Consider the following 17,587-nt stretch of genomic DNA (forward strand, 5'->3'; position numbering starts at 1 on the left):
AAGGAAGTAAAAAAAACAAACAAACAAAAAAACAAACAACCCGCCATAATCCACTAGAGGGTAAAATGCAAAATAATAGTGAAATGCTAAATGAAAGAATTTAAAGCAAATGCATTGTCTCTCTTCTGGGTGTAGCGTGATAGTCTGAAACCCCCTACCTACCTCTTCCACCATCTCCAATTCTCAGCATACGCCTACAAGATATATATATATATAAAACAAAATCTTACATTAATTTCATTTAAATATCCCAGAAAGCAAAAGATTAAATACTTTTATTTGATTAGTGTCCGCTGGTTTTACAAATACACTTTAAAATGTCTCAATATATACAGAGAACAATTCTTACAAACAAAAAAAATGACAAGGGACGGGGAAAAATGAACTCCTCCCCCACCCATCCTAAAGATCTAGGTTTTTAAATGAATCGAGATTTTTTAAACCTTATTCCCCCTCTTTTTTTTTTTTTTTTTTTAAGACACACTTTCATTCCTGAAGTAAAATTTACATCTTACAATGAAGTCTCTGGGGAAAAAAAAAGATAAAAAATACAAAATGACAAACAACAAAAAAGAATACTCTTAAATTCTTTTAAATTCTAAATATGTTGGTCTAAAAATTTAAATATATCTTTATTCTTTTAAAACATACTTGAAACATATTTGAAAATCTTGCATGGCAGTGCAAAAAAAAAAAAAAAAAGCTAAAACTGAATTTCCAAGGTGCTATATACAGCAGCATTGTTAAAACACTATAATATGACAGACTCACAAAATTTTGCAAGGGAAATAGTGGCATATATTTTAGTTATCACTGAGCTGAGCAAAGTTAGTAGAAGGTATTTCCTGTGTGGTTTCTAAAGTAAATTCTGGCACAGATGTAAATAATTCGGATGTTGTTTTGACAGAGACCCAAGTCACAAGACTGGAGTATATTTCTTAATTTCATGAAGTTGTCTCTCCGAAAGAAACCAGGAGGCAAAAACAGAACCATACTCCGCTGTGGCCTTCTCTGAAAAACGACATTCTAGAGGAAGACCTTTTGTGCCTGGAATTTATAACTTGCAAAGTGCTTTAGAATGAATGTGAAGAGCTCAAGATACCTTTAAGTGCTGATTGTGACGGCATTCAAAACCTTAGCCTTGGCTGGTAAATTTTACCTCAAACCCTGCCTGAGCCATTCCTTCATGCCAGGTGATGCTCAGGAAATTAATTATTTATAAATATGGCCCATGAAAGAAATGCAGATACCAACTTTGTTCAGCTCTTCACAGCATTAGAGTTTCAGCTTATAGATGACCTTATTGTCCAGGTCTGCTTGGGATTTAGGCTGTGTCGTAAACCGATTGCTAGGTGAAGCCGAATCCATGCAGATACCTTTGGGAATGGAGCAGGCCCCCTCAGGATTTCCCCTTTCTTCAATGGGATTACTGCTTACTGGACTTAGACTTTGCAAGCGCTGCCTCTCTTGAGCCTGTTTTGCTCTATTTGCAATGTTTCGCACTCTACTTTGACTTCTAGATGATGACCGCCGAATAAGGCATGGGCCTTCCTCTTCGAATTCAATGGGCTCAAAACCTGTTGGTGAGGTAATATCATTTTCTTGCTGGAAGCTTGTTAGCTTCCTAAGCTGCTCTGTCAGATTGTCCTGGGTCTTTGCTGATGTCCTCATGCTCGACTGTCGCCACTGGACCCGCATTGAATTGGTCACAAAGCTTCTACTGATGCTTCTATATTTGCTTTCAAAATTGCAAGAGATATCATCAGATGTTAGATCACCGAGACTTTTGGATTTTGTGTGGGTAGATGTTGCTATTGCTGCTTTGTTTTCTTGTGCTTTGGACTTTAAAGAATTCTGTTTAAGATTTTCCATATACAGTCTACTCCAAGTATGTCTCCTAGGAGTTTGCACAAATGATTTTTCAGTTTCCTTGACCAGAGGTCTTGGACGGAGTTCATCAACTACTTGTTGATTAGATCTTAAGTTAGGGTTGGACTTGCTCTTGGCAACCACTGGCATTTCATTCCCTGATGTTGTCGCTGACCGCAGTCGCATGGTCTTCTTAACAATCAAGTTTGCAAAATTTTCATCATAGCTGCTGTCTAGATCTGGCAGGCTTTTCCGAGCTAGGTTGGGCAAAGAAAGATCAATCACTGTGTCATTGGATGACATGCTGGAAGACGAAGACATGCTGTCCCGATGACTACTGGATTCCAACTTACTCCAGATCCTATCATTCACAGTGGCATCAGAATATACTTCAGCCACTGGGGACTGGCATGTAGAATTTGTTCTTAAGGCTGAACAGTCTGAAGTCACGTGCCCTTCACTTTTTGTTCTTCTCACAAATGTGTGCACCCCAGGCTGGGAAATTAAAGGTTGTTGAACCATTAAACTCTTAATAGTTGGGGTCCTCCAAGAAACATGAGACACTGACACTATGCCTGTATGTATTTGCACATTTTTTTGCAGTTGTGTATTTATTGTGCCATTAGACTTCTCCTTAGAATCAAGAATGTTTTTTCCGTTTAATAATACTATACCAGCTTGGAATATTTCCTTCTGGCAATCCGCAGAGGAATTAGTTGAATCATCACTCAACATGGACACTCCTTGCTTGATATTATTGTAAACTACTGCAACAGATTCTCCTTTTCCATCACCATGTGTTAGTGCATAGCTATTTATGTCTTTGAAATGCCCTTCGGCATCTGTAGATCTATTTCCCTGAACAACCATGCCTGTGGAAGCAGTAATGGAGACCTTGATTTTATGTGCTGCAGAGCTGCCCATCTTCTGTTCGTTTTCTAAAGACGAGTTTTCGGATTGACTGGATGAGCTACTACTGCATTCTAAATGAGATTCTTTGGAACGGCCAAGTAAAGCCCTTTCTTCTGATTCGCTGGCAGGGGTGTCTGGCTGAGGAAAAGAACCAAAGCAAGTCTTTTCCTTGGCAATGATGGGCTCTTCAGTAATGGTTTCAAGGCTGCATAAAGAAGAGACAGATCTGTGCATCGAGAAACTGAGGGCATCTGAAAAAGAAGAAGGTGAAAATTTCAGTGCCTACACACTAAGCAAATGCTCTCATCCCATACTGCCACAGAAATAGCTGTGGATGTAAGAGAACTTAATACAACTCAACCAAAATGGCAGGATGTACAACACCAAAGCTGGAAACCAAGCAGCCCAATGTTTTAAGTCAACTGAACTTCTAAATAGTCAGGAATTGTGATCCTTCCGTTTCTGAGCACAGATTGTGAGCATATTCAGGAAACTGGCCAAAAAAACCCAAAACAAAAGTAGATTTCATCCAAACATTATTCATTACTTTAAGTAAGACGCAGGAGGCCATAGCACGAGACCCCTCTTCAGCAGGCCCCACATTCTTTTCCTACCTCCTCCACTACCCCCAGCCAATTAATAGCTAGCACTCGGTACACAAAGTAGATGAAAACCCCAGGCCTTATCTTGCTGCTGGAATTTTTGGACTGATGCATGGGCAAAGAACTTTGCCAGGATCACTAATTAAGACAATATCCTCTCTAAAACAAACAAACAAAACACCCTTTATAATTGTGCTGCATGAACCACTGTGTTGCTTGGTTTCCAGTTCCCATAGTTGGAAAAAGGCTCCAGCATACTACAGACTTTTGAAGCAAGTGCCAGCCACTGGTTTTATTACGCATGCACACTACATATTCAGCTTTTCATACGAGTCTTGCATCAAAGCTGTAGATTTCATAAATATGGAACATGACCACCAAGAAAGGCAATTAGCCAAACATCTTACTCCTCCCATTCGCTCCATTTGCTTTTGTGCCGGAGAATGGGTGGCTGATTATTTGTATTCAAACTGAAAACACATGATGAAGATTAACACAGTGGAAAAGATTTTGCCTTTAGAAACTGAAGAAAAATCTCTGGAATGAGTTCCACTGCCACATTCTGCTCATATTACTGCACAGACTTTGCAGATTGGTTCCAGAGCAATTTAATGCATCCATATTGTTATTACAGCTGCAGCCAGATCAGCCTAGCGCTAATATGGACAGTAGGGATGGGTGAAGAAAATATTATATTCTGATCTCTTCTTATTCATTTTTTCCTTTTGTGGGCTTTGTTTATTTATTTATTTTTTCGTTTTTGTTTCAAAAAAAATGGTGGATACTATTTTCCAAAATGAATGAACCTGAAAGGGGGAAGAGGGAATTCTGCATTTGTTTTAGGGTATAAAAACAAAAAATAAAATTGTCTGTTTTAAAATGAATGCACATCCTTAATGGAGAGCAAGTTTTTTCTTAGGACAGTTAATGTAGCTTAATGCAATGATCCCCAACTCTCTCCATAACCGGTTTGATTTTCAGGATACTCATAATAAATATGCATGAGAAATTTGCATACATTGGAGTCCCAGTGTATGCAAATCTCTCTCATGCATATTCTGGGAGCCAGGAGAGGCTCAGGAATCATTGGTTGAATGCACTGGTGTCTTGTTCAATATCCACGTTGATGGCAAAATATGTAAATAGTGCTAGCAGCATGAAGCATGCAAACATTGTATAGACTAAACATTTTACTATTATTCCATAATAGTTCTTAATCATGGTTGTTCTTAATTATGAAGTCACCTCTGAGATCAGTCAGATGTCACTCTATGTAAGATAATATGCAACGCTAAAGGCATAAGCCTGCTATTTAAACCTGGCTTGCCCTTTAGTTGGGCCTGCCTCTTTCTTTCTTCAAAAAAGGAAAAGGGTCAGCAACTGATCTTGTCATCCTCAGCTACGTTAATTCTGCTTTCAACTTGGTTAACTGAAGTGGTTTTGAAGTTTCAAATTTTTGCCATTTAAAAACCATATCCTGATACTAACACGTCGACAGCTTTCTGTGGTGGTTTGAACTCCTCTTTGTGGAGTAAGTGAGGTAAAGGCAGAAACACAGAAGCATGTCGGCAGAGAAAGACCATATGGCCCATCCAGTTTGCCCATTAATTTAGCACAGGACCTTACAGATCAGCTGAAGTGCAGGGAATTTCCGACATCCTTTTAAATATTCTTTTTCATCAGGCAGAAAAGCCTAATCTGTCCTGCAACTTTTATCCACTGCTAAGGGGGCAGTGAAGATCCAGAGGCACCTTGACTGGCCTGGGGCTGATTTTAATAACAGTGCCAGAACTTTAATGAGAGCCTTGAGAAGCATCTCTCGTACGTCTCAGTGTTCTTCCACTGTAACCATTCCAAGGAAGATGATGGTTTGTTCAAAGGAACTTGCACTCTTGTAAAATGGCAACAGCAGCATTGCTTTCATAAAGAGAATACAGGATTGCTCAGTACTCCATGAAAACAAATGCTCAGGATTCACTGGATGCACAGAGAAACGTGCCCAAACCATAGCCACCGACCACAATGCAAAGCTCGCCAAGAAAGAGAGACTTGTGAACAGCACGCAAGGCCGGGTACTGGGATGGGTACAGTACAGATTGAGGGTTTATCATGGCTTCCCCATTAAATAAAGGTTTAGTTCTCACCAAGCATGAATCTTAGGTAATTCATTTCACACACACACACACGGCTCCATGAGTCATGAGAATGGGCAACCCTTGTATGTCAGGTCTGACTGTAAGCTGCTCTGTTGCTTCTGTTCATTTAAATTTATTGTAATCCCCCTTGGGACCAACCTTGGGAAGAGGCGGAATATCAAATCTTCATAACTAAGTGAACGTGTCTTATACGTACTACTAAAATTAAGCTACATAAACTCTTAATGTCGCTGTTTCAGGCCGCCCAAGTTTGAATAAATGCCTCAAGAGCTAATTTGTGTCGGCATTATCCACCACGAACGCCACTCTCTCGGTGAGAGACATCAGTTGCATCCAATTCATCAATCAGGCTGTATTGTGTCCTCTCAATGGCTAAGCCCTAGTACCCTGGCAAAGGGGAAAAAGCCCTGCAGCTGGACATTAGTTGTCGAAAGAAAATGCAACATGACAGTAAAACAGCATGTAGATCCTGTTCCTCAGTTCCTGGAGCTAAACTGGAGTAAATATTGGATGAATCTGCAGTAATGATGTTCAGCTCTGGAGGAGCTTCCATGAATTCTATTTAACGGTTAGTGAAATTAACATTTATTTTTTTTTTACAGGGACGGCCTGGGTCACATGCACAGTATAAATTTAGTAAACAACTCTTTAGAAGTCCGAGCACAAATTTCCACAGGTCAACATGATTGTACTTGAATAACGATCACTCAGACAGAAACTGTTACCTTAATGGGCTCATCCTTTCAGTTCTGAACTAGAGAGAGAGAAAGATAGTGCGAGCATGGGAAGAGGGCAGAAGAAAGGAGAAAGGTTAGTCAGAGAAGAGAGAGTTCATCAAGGGAGAAATTAATGCAGGGAAAATAAATGCAAGAGAATTCTTAACAATCGGCATAGGATCTTATCCAATCAGAGCACAATCCAAGCTTTGCTATTTCCATCACCAAATGTTATTTTATTAATTTTGTTTTAAATAGTAAGGGCACAACATGTGGACTTGTAGCTCAGGAGACTGTTGGAACAGCTGAGAGGCTGCGGACATCAGTGGAAGATCAGAACAGTGGTTAAAGATCGTGGCTGAAAACATGGGCAAGGGTTTACCAGACATCCTAACTGCATTCAGGAAGAGTGCCACAGCTAGAGAAACTGCTGAAACAGTGGGAGTGCCTGCTACTCCTTCCCCCAGCTCTCTGCGCTTAAATATTGGGAAACATCTGTAACCCCCCTGTGCTGAAACAGTGAGAAGCACCTGCCCATCATGCAAGAAGAACCTGTCTGCGGCTGCCAGCTATCATCTCTTACAGCTTAGACTAGGTGGCACCATCTGCTCTACCCTCCACCAGCTATATAACTCGTTCAGGAAGAAAGCCAAAATACATACAAATGGAACCAGAAAAGAGCATAATACAAAGGGTGTAGAGCTAGGGTGGGAACTTCCAGCCCTGCACACCTGTCCCTAATGAATAAACATGAGATGGATTTGAATAGAACTGAGGAAGTGAGCATGCAAATCTTTCTCGTATATATTTGTTAGGGATATCCTGAAAACCCAAGCAGTGTGCAGCCATCAATGACTGGGGATTCCTCACTCCTGGTATACAGCCTTCAAGGGCTCCAGCTACAATTTTCTCAAGATTCGGACTGCTTGTTCTCGATCAGAAAGCATGTGCTGTCATGCTGGGGGATGCCAATGAACTATTCTACTTACTGCTTCGTACACCTCAGTTCTAATCCCAGCTGTGCCACTGGCTCTCCTGGGTGACCTCAGAGATGTCACTTTACTATCTCTTGCCTTCAGGATGCAATGAAAGAAAGCAAGGCTTGGGTCTTAATCTGGCTTCCTCATTGAAATTAATTTATCGAAAGAGAATAGATTTTTTTTTTAGCTTTAAATTGTACCAATCTCTAAAATAACGTAAGTATCTCCATAGCAACCTAGTCTTTGTTAGGAATGTGCCATCGTTTTAAAATGACATGGAGATGCAATGAAATTTGTTGTTTTGTGTCATTGCCAATCCCGTTTTTTTGTTTTAGTTTGTCACATCATTGACTTTTTGTTTTATGCCCCGTACTCACCTCGAGCTCTGAGAAACCCATATATTAATTCCAAGAATAAAACAAATGAAAAAATGAAATATGGAACAACCCAAAAAGCATAGAAAATGAAAAACCCCAAAACTTATTTTGGTGCTCTAAACCACCCAAAATACTCAAAAGAAGTAGATTCTAGGTGAATGTAATTGATGGCTTCTAAAGGTTTCTGGGGTGAATGAACTTGGATGCGTCCCCTGTGTTCTTCTCCGGGTACTAATTGGCCAGAACATGCCCTCGCTCCCCTGGATAAGGGAGCGTCACTCACGTCAACCTCTGTCCTAAAGACCCGCAGATTTCATTCTCCAGCACTTAAAACATCTGGGACATGGAGCTCTTGCTTGAAATGCTTGCAATGTCTGATTGACCAAAAAATATTGAGGTCCATATTCAGAAGCATTTACTTGGTTAAATGAATATTTGGACACTTAGCCTACTAAATTCTAAGTTAGGAGCTAACATTCAGCTGGAGAAGTTAGGGGTGGTCTGGGGGCATAACTGGAAGGAGTTGAGTTCGCCAGCTAAGGGGGTCATTCTCTAACGTTATAGCACGCGAAAAGTCCCTTTTCATGTGCGATAGCTAGCTCAGGGCGGAGTCGGTGCGGCATTGGGACCGACGCTGCAGACACATTGCTGGCGGTGAAAAGGTAAGATTCCTTATCGCCGCTAGTTTCACGCCAAATAACTACACCTTTTATGGTGTAGTTATTCAGCGCAAAAGCCAGTAGCGATCGCACCACGGAGGTGCAATCACTGCCGGCTATCCCAGGACTGCCCCCTGCCCTCCGTTACCGCTGGATTCGCTAAGGTCTGTGACCTTAGCGAATCCAGGCCTAAGTTAAGCAGCTAACTCCAATATTCAGAGTTAGCCAGATGACGTAGCCCGCTAAGTCTGGTTGGGCCAAAGAGTTATCCTAAAATTAGGCAGATATAGTTAGCCAGTTAACTTTAAGGTATCCAGCTATATTCAGATGTGCAGCTGCACTACTGAATATGCCTCTAAAGTTTGTTCGGCTAACTTTGCTATCTGGACTGTGTCTGAAGATGGACCTCATTGTGTTAAAGACTTCTATGGGAAAATTGAATAAATGAGTTTAAAATAGTTCCACTTTACCTTCTTGCAGGGGTTTCTGAAAGTTTATTTCTCAAACTTATGTAGGCACAAAATGCTACAAACTGTTTTCAAGCCATAACACTGGATTATAACGCACAATTTCTTTGTGCATAGCCCCATTTAATTCCTGCCAATTCCCTCTAGCCTTCACATTTAAAAAAAGTCGTATTTGTTGTGGTCGATAGTCACCAAATTGGTTGATCCCCAGTGGCTTCTGCCCCGCCGCGTCTCCTTATTTAACGTACGGCCGTACAACAGAATAGGGCGGGGCTGCAGGACCAATCGCTGCCATTTTGAAAACGAGACCCGGCAGGGCAGGAGCACCTGGGGATCCTCCCTGCCCCATTTCAGCTTCTACAACCCCACCAATGGGGTAAGATGGATACAGGGAGGGGTAATTTTTACTACTTCAGAGCTGGGGTTGTGGCACGGGGACCAGTCCCTTCCTTTCCTTTTTTCTATTGTGCTTTGGTGTTTATTTCATTTCTATTAAACAAAATGAATAAAAAAAACCAAAACTAAACGTTTTTCTGTGTACATACTCAGCTTTGGTTTGCACAATCTTTATGGGTGTGGATTGCATTCAAAACGGGACTAGAAAAGCAGAGGCAAAGGAGGAAAAGTCTAAACTGATGCACTAGGAGGAACCTCGGTCACTCTCCAAACTGAAAACAAGAATTTAAATTAAACCAGGGGTGGGAAAGGAGCTAACAGTGGTTCATGGACGACAGCTTCCACCTGCTGTACCAGAGCATAAAAAAAAATAATTTTTTTTTTATGCTCTGGTACAGCTCTGTTGACCCCGGCAATGTTTGGCAAGGAATGGAGGAGCACAATACAGTACTGCTGCTACCAAGTCCAACATTTGTGCCAATCCTATTTATAATATCTCTGCAATATCAAATGATTATTAAAACACAAGCCAGTTTTATTTTATTTTTTTACAGTACATGCTTTGAAATAATATTTTACCTACAGTTTTGTAGTTTTAGTAAAAATAACATTTGATGTCTCAGGTGATGGATAATATGTATTTTAGTGCTTGAGATGATGCTCTGCTTGATTGTTCCGATTGACCTCACAATATGCTTTAAGACACACCACACACAGATATACAACTACACATTTACTAGATGAGGGTATGACTGGGTCTAGCTGAGACACATCTAAAGAAAAATAATGTTGCCATAGAACTGAGCAATCCAGAAAACTGAAAGGTAACCCTAAGTTGGGGCAAAGCTAAAAGGGTTAAGGAAGAGTTTCCCCGATAGTTCTGGGTCATGGATGCAGGCTGAACTTGTGCTGCTTCTGCCCCATTTCATCTCTGAACTTGTAGCTCCCATTTTCTTTAGAAAAAAAGAAGCTGGACAGAAGTCCATAGCTGAAGCAGGCCATAGCCCAAACTGGCTCAACTGGATGTGGAATTATCTGGGAGAAACGTAAGGTCCTTTCCTAAAGACACAATACTTTGATCCTTCTAGCCTGTTAATTAAACAAAGATAATATTGTCCATTCAGTGGACAAAACACTCCTACAGCAATCCAGTTGTATTCCTGGGAGAGGACAACCAGTGATTATAACTCCAGTCAATGGAGAAAAGCCACTCTTCTAGTATTCACTGTAACTTTCCTAGGACTTAAGATGCTGGACTGTTGATTAGATCATATTTTCAACTGGAAGTCAAAAGCTGCTTTGACTCAGCCTATGCTCTGTCTTGGCCCTGTTTGACTCTGCTGACAAGATGTAAAACTGAGTTACAGTCTTTGCTCAAGTTAGCTTTGCCCAACTCTGTGTTACAAAAGAAAATGATGTTGAATGGCAAAAGAAAATTAAGCAATATGGAAACGTCTAAGCAATGCTGAAGCAATGAGGCAGTCTAAGATGGGCAATGGGATGAAGAAAATCTAGTCTTACCAGCAAAGAATATAGGGGAATTACTTCGAATTTCCTCCATTTTTTGAACAAACAAGGCATTCATTTCCCTCTGTAGGGTGCCCACTTGCCTTCGTGAGTTTTCAGGCCAGTGCATAGTTAGTTCTGGACTTTCAAGGCTCTCTAGGCTGCTGGAGGTGGACGAAGCCGATCCACAGCTGGTGGTAACCAAGTTGACAGTGCTTCCATATTTGCCACCTGACTGGCACTGCCATCTTTGCTGAGGATGGTTTTTCACCCCGGAACACTTTGATTCTCCACTTTTCTTGCCTGGGGTCACAAAAGACTGAGCATTTCTTGGTAAATCGTCTGTGTTCCCATGATTGCCAAAAGTTTGTAAATCTGACAGCCGCCTTCTAGGCTGCTCTGTCACACTATAGGACTGCAGCTCTAGCCCTTCCTCTCCATTGATGCTGCTATACTGATTGGGCTGTGGTATATCTCTTGCAAGAGGTTGGGTCATGTTATCGTTCCATCCGAACTCTAAATCGGGACTCTCACTTGAACCAATCATACATTTCATACAGTTGGTCGCCATTCCAATCCTACCCGATCCATTCATGGCACATCGGGCAAAGACACCCGACTTTTCACTAGGGCTCTCGCGATGACGGACCTGGTCAGACCTCCTCACCGGTTCACTGAAAATGGTAGCCTTTAGCGAGTCAGCCTGAGTTTTGCTTTTACTGGAACTACAGCTCTTACCTTTAAACCCCTTGCTGTGGAGCTCCCCATCGGAGCCGTCCCTTAGAACAGGTGCTGGGGAAGCGCTTTCTGGATCTTTGTCAAAGCGAGGCTGCGATGAGTCATCCAAATCCCTGTCTTCACTAGTTCCTTCCGAGCTGTTGTCTTTGGTATCAATGGCAATCTCAGGGAAGCCCTTTCTGGTCTTCTGCTGGCCCTTGGTGGGAGCACTGGCGGTCCTCCGTAAGATGTGGCTGCTAAAGGAGGGTTTCCGATGCAGCTGCCCAGCAGCATGACTGTCGAGGGAGGCCTGTTTTGGGTTTCTGAGAAAAAGTCCTTTTAAGCCCATAGCCTGCTTGACCTGCCGAGAAAAAAGGAAAGAAACAAGCAAGAAAAAAATATAAAAGGAAAGTTTGCCCCATGCAGGAATGTCAGAAATAATGAAGATTAACGTATGAGGAAAACGAAAAGGAAAAAAATCCCCCATGTTATGATGACATTTTCCAAATTATTCAGAATTCGTTTTAGGCTTCTTATGGTTAGACTATAACATTTTACTCCTTTTTATTTTATTTTTAGTTTCCATTTGTTTTAGTGCTTGTGAAAGGCTTCAGATCGACAGTGCTAGAAACTGAAGTCCTCCATTTGCCCATAGAACAGGTCCAGTTTGGACAATAGCAGTCCCAAGCTGACGCCTACTGTTAACAATGCGCCTCAGCCATGCTAAAAAGAGAGATCATGCTTCTCTATGCAGGGCAGACTGTAGTTCAGTCTCCACGCTAAGTCTCTTTTGCTGAGATTATCAACTAACTTCATGCAGGTCAATGGACCGCCTTGAGATGGCTCACTTTCACTTGAATAGCATAAAAAGATCTACAGTTTAAAAACATAAAACTGAGTTGTACAGGTGTGTTTGCTCTGTGACTTGGAAGGTATACATCCTTAACTATTGCCTTATACCCCAATTTGTTTTTGCCTGGTGAGAAAAACTTTTGAAATTTAAGCTGCATCTTCCTGGCCAACGATGGCATTCAAGGCATGAAAGGAATACCCAACACTGAAACAGACATTGATCAGTTGGATGGCCCAATTATGTCACCAACAGGGAGAACAAAGTTAAGTCATTTTCATTCATCCAACAGTCCCTGATAGGCAGGCAGCTTGCTGACAATTAATTAATACTAGATATACCAGTAAGTTGCATGCAATAAGGGTCATGAACTTGTAGATCCCGTAGGTCTTAAAGAAATGAGAACTACAAGTCCATACATGCCAGGGTGCAAAACGAGGACTGGATCAGTCATCCCTTATGGCACCTAGGCTGATGACACAGCATAAATCCAAGGAAGTCTTGTAAATTCAGAATCATAATTACAGGTCAATGTTCTGTTAAATTTAGCCTTTGAGACTGAGAGTACTATTGCTTGTTAAGTTATGTTTTACTGTAAGCTGCTGCAGGCCTCAGTATAGGCGGCCTACAAATGCAAAATAAATAAATAAAATGTTTTACTAAAATTTTTGTTATATATTTTTCAAGTAGGAATGAAAACTCCCAACAGATGTATCTGTGAGAAAAGGGAGCTCCCTTGTGTCCAACAGCCAGACTGCTAGAAATGAAACTGGTAGGGATGTAGGATGTCTTTGTAGCCTTTATTACATAACTGTTTAAAGATGTTCTGTTCTTTGTGATATTTTGCTGATATGTTTTATTATTTATGGTGCATTTTATGCATTTTTATTGTGCACCTCTATGACCATAATTTTGAAAGGCATTATTTTAAATTAACTAAATATGCAGCCCAAAATTTATTTTTTGATTTTCTGAAACAGCAGGTGCCTCTTCAAAAAATGAAATGATGAAACAAAAAAAAAAACAAACCTCCTCCAAAACATTTTTTTTATTTCAGAAACAAAAACGACATAAGAAATCCCATCGATATTTCTTACATTGTTTCAAACAAATGCACATCCATGCCAATGGCGAACTCTTTTTAGTTTGCAAGCAGGTATGCGGAGACATAAAACTGTCAAATTACACGATGATATTATCAGGCATCCCGTGGTTCCAGGTCGCGAATGTTTTTAAATCAGGCTCCATCCTAAAATCCCCTGGTCTTGTAGCCCCCAGAGCTGCATAAATATAGAGGTAATGGGTGCACATTCATGGTTCACCTTTCTGTGATAAGAAGTGTTCATCTGTCTTTTCCTGTACAAGCCTTACTGCCCCGAGCTGCTGCAATAGATCTTAGGAGCGAGGATTAGGCTGTCACGCACAAATGGCAGTGCCAGAGCTCAGCCTAACTGCTAATCAGACAAGATAACTTGGTTTCCAAACCACATGTTGTAATTGTAAATAGGGGTCTGTATGGAAAAAAAACCCCCACCACATTTATTCCCTTGTCCTTTTTGTTTACTAATATTTTTGTTTCATTTCTGTGTTCTGGCACCCGCAAATGCAATTTCTTTTCTGTGTCATTTCAGATAGGAAACGATACAAAACCAATCAACCGAGTAATTTTAAACCTCCCCACATCCCAGACCATAAAATTAAACTCAATAGTAAGACCTGGAAGCCACAGAGCAGACAAACCACAGACAGCCCAGATTTGTGTTATAAATAATAATAATTAAAAAAAACAAAACATCACAACAGCTTGCTATAAGTTTTCAAAGTACATAAGAAATTAATTTTTTAATGGGCTCCTGAAAGTGCAGACCGCTTCTCACTTTTATTTTGGGCTCTAAAGTATCTGGAGACTGAGGACTTCCTGACATCGCTTCTGTTCACGATTATTTTGCCTAGAAATTAAGGGCACAGAAAGAAGGCAAAGTTCCCAGTGCATCTGGGGAAAAAAACCCCACCCCGGATTTCTCTTTAAAAATTTTGGAACTTGAGACATGTTTGCTCAGTTTAGAAATTAAAAAAACAAAAACAAAAACAAAAAAACCTAATTTTTTGCACGTTGAATAAATGTTATAACTTTTATTTGGCTGTTAAAAGACAGCCAGTAGTTTAAAATTGCCTTCAGATTTCTTCTGGTTTTTGTAACATTCCGGGACATTTAAGAGAATCTGAATCTTTATGCCACTTGCCATTCTTTCAGGGGTAAAGTTTAAAGGGAACAGCAATCTAGAAGTGCCCACACTATGTGTGAGTGAGTGTGTGAGAGTGAGAGAGTGAGTGAGAGTGAGAGTGTGAGTGAGAGTGTGAGGGGAGGAGGAAGGAATTTGAGGCTGGAGCAGCAGTGTTTTAAGTGCTCATCCATACCCCATGCAGCCGGATCATCAAAACTAGTTTTCACCATCAACAGATTTAAAAGATTGTAATATCGAATGTGCAGGGAGTTATGTGGTAATAATCTTTTCAAATTTACATTTCCATTCCCACTGTTTTCTCCTACTGTTCCCCTTGGGTTGACATTGCCAAGTGATTAAGGTCTTCCAGTGAAGCCTTCTGTGCCCTTCTTGATCCAACAAGGATCACTTCTGCAACAGTGATCATCCTCCGGCTCTCTGAGAATGACACACATCACCTGCATGCTACACCTGAATCCTAGAGTCTGCACAATGGAAATGCCCAGTGTTATCATCGACCTACAGGGTTGGTCAACACAACCCTTTAAAGCTGAACTAAAAACTCCTACAATTAAACAGTGAACCACTGCATAGCTTGTGACTAGTGGAAAAGGAGTTTTGTTCACTTTGTCATCCTCTTTCCCCCGCTGAAGGAAGCACTTCATTCCTTTCCCTCACCAAAAGATGTGGCCATGAAGCTCTCCCTGCCAGGTCTACCTGAGGACACTCCGACTCCAGGCCTCCTGATTATGTCACTAGGGGCTGAAGGGGTGGCCAGAGTTGGGGAAAGGCCACCTCTTTGGAGCTCATTAGGGACTGAGTTTCTGAAGTAGGTTGGTCTTGTCCATCAACATTTATATATATATATTTTTTGTTTTTGTAATTAATTCAAGAACTCACCTAGTCCATTCCTTAGTAAGAATGAGAGCAGGCTTTAGCTGGGTTTCAGGCTATTATTTATTATCATTTTTGTAATTATCTATTTATGATTGTGTTTTGAAAACTGCATTCAACTGATATATTTTTTAAGATTATCGTTTTGGGTTGAACCTTAGTTAGCTGTGCAACAACTTTTTTTAAGCAGTCTATTTATCAAATTAAAATAACTTAGCCAAGAAATCAAAGGGTAAAACAGAAATGCATGTAGGAAATGAAAAAGTATGACCGTTCTTGTAAGGCAATCCACCCTTCACCTGCTGTGATATCAAGAATGCATTCTTCTCTTGAAAGACTTCGTCAGTACCAGGATGCCAAAACAGTGAATTTCAGGCATTATAATGCAATGCCGTTGGCTATACACATTCTACATTTACAGGTGGCCATTTTCTCCACAAAAAAATGGTTCTAAGAGACTGAAATACTTATATTTTAATCTTCATTTTTTTGTTTCTTGGAATTTAATAGTAAAGATTGCGTTTGATGGCCCCTCCTCCCCTCCAAGATATAGAAAAGATTGTCACAATATAATTGAATGTCATCATCGGCAAAATTTCCTACCATACATAAGGCCTCCGATGGCACTTCTGTACATATCGGTAAATAAAGAGAAATACATCCTGAAGAAGTCAGAATCATAATAGAGAAAATGGCTCAGCTCATCGTTCGCAATGGATACGACATTCTTTGCACAAACGTTCTCTCAACATTTCAGTAGACATTCAATATATACTTGCCAACTTCTCCATTGCTAAGATAAGAAGACAGGTTCAACCACGTCCCTCAGTGAAAGCATTTTGTTCATTCTCCCCAATAAAATTGTTTTTGTCTGCTGCATAGGCTGCCTCTTCTGCCACTGGGTGACTGCAGAAACTTGACAGTTCTGTGACTGTGCTAGGGCATTCAGCGCTGACTCGGTTCATCCTCGGGATTTACCAGTACTACACTGAACGCGTAAAACATGCACCACGTGTGTTATATGAACAGGACCTGCCTCACAGGCCCCTGCTTATGCTTTTGCAAGCCCACAGGCTCCCATTATTGGCAGGAAATGAAAAACCTCATAGTATGCTGTTGGGAAATGAAATCCACACCCTCTGGCAAGAAAGGATTAATGAGCAATCACCAGCCACCGCTAATCAACGTCCTCCCCCTTTTTCACTGCTTGTGCTTTTTCAGTTTTTGTCCTCCAATTGTTTCTGATTCCTGAAGGCTCCAGTAAATGTGCAAGCAAACAAATCTTTTTTTTTTTTTATATGATCATCCTGCTTCTATTTTCCTTCATCGTACATTAATGGTTGTGACATCGCTGAGGCAGAATCAAAGTGATGCTGATGTCCCAGATCTGGACTCTGATCCACTCAGGGAACTGTGAGAACAGGACGATCTTTTACTTTTGTAATAAAAAGGGAGCATCTTTCACACTATACGCAACAAGTGGGAACTTATTTTGAAGTCACATGCCTAATAGTCTCATTTATTTATAAGAGCATTCCACAGCTTATGAAGCGTTTTGTTACCCAAGAGGAACGCATACTATGAAAACCTCCGAATACTGTTCTCCCTGTGGTAATGCCCATATGTCTGGTGGAGGCAAGGGACAGGCAGGTTCAGCGGTGGCATCCATGTAACAGTGTAGGCCCTAACATCTGAGCAAGCCATCATGTCCCATATTTAGGACACGGACACCTGGATAGGGGTTACCCCCCTCCCAGTAAGGGTCAAGTAGACTAGGATATCCAGCCAAGTGGGAGGCTCTACCCATTTTATACCCCAGCTGATCCCTTTCCCAGCATACTCGAGGCGCTGAAAGCACATCAGGGAAGAGGCAGGAAGTGCGGCCCTTATCCCATCACAGAAGGAAGCGCCTGGCCAGATGGCACCTGGTGAACGAGATGCAGGGCGGCAATTATAGACGCATGAGGGCTTGTGTGCGCCAGCTCATGGTTCCCTTTATAGAAGTTCAGTATCTGCAAGCGGTGCAGAGTTTGTGGTTCAAACTCATCCCTCTCTTTTAGTTTCACCTTGAAATTGTGCATCAGTGGAAGGGAATAGCACAGCAGCTATGCCGACCTTTGGCTCCACCATCACGGAGCGCCTGCATTGACAACTGCAACAAAGCAAAGCTGTTTCTCATTGCTGACCACTGGTCCTCAATTACCTACGTACCGCTCGCCACACAGCGGGATTGATTACCTACGTACCGCTCGCCACACAGC

General features: G+C 41.2%; 1 protein-coding gene across 9 annotated transcripts in view; it reads right to left on the reverse strand.

Annotated features, from left to right (window-relative positions):
* Window positions 1-258: 258 nt before the first annotated feature.
* Window positions 259-17,587, reverse strand: part of PLCH2 (phospholipase C eta 2) — a 340,028-nt gene continuing 322,699 nt past the window's right edge. For all 9 annotated transcript variants that reach the window (XM_029579065.1, XM_029579069.1, XM_029579064.1 and 6 more), the window contains 2 exons: window positions 11,379-11,718; window positions 259-3,032 (listed from right to left, as the gene is read on the reverse strand). In XM_029579065.1, coding sequence (XP_029434925.1) covers window positions 1,276-3,032; window positions 11,379-11,718 — 2,097 coding nt within the window. In that variant the 3' untranslated portion in view covers window positions 259-1,275. The remainder of the gene's footprint in view (window positions 3,033-11,378; window positions 11,719-17,587) is intronic.

The sequence above is a fragment of the Rhinatrema bivittatum genome, chromosome 15 (assembly GCF_901001135.1).
Source record: "Rhinatrema bivittatum chromosome 15, aRhiBiv1.1, whole genome shotgun sequence".
NCBI classification, from domain to species: Eukaryota; Metazoa; Chordata; class Amphibia; order Gymnophiona; family Rhinatrematidae; genus Rhinatrema; species Rhinatrema bivittatum.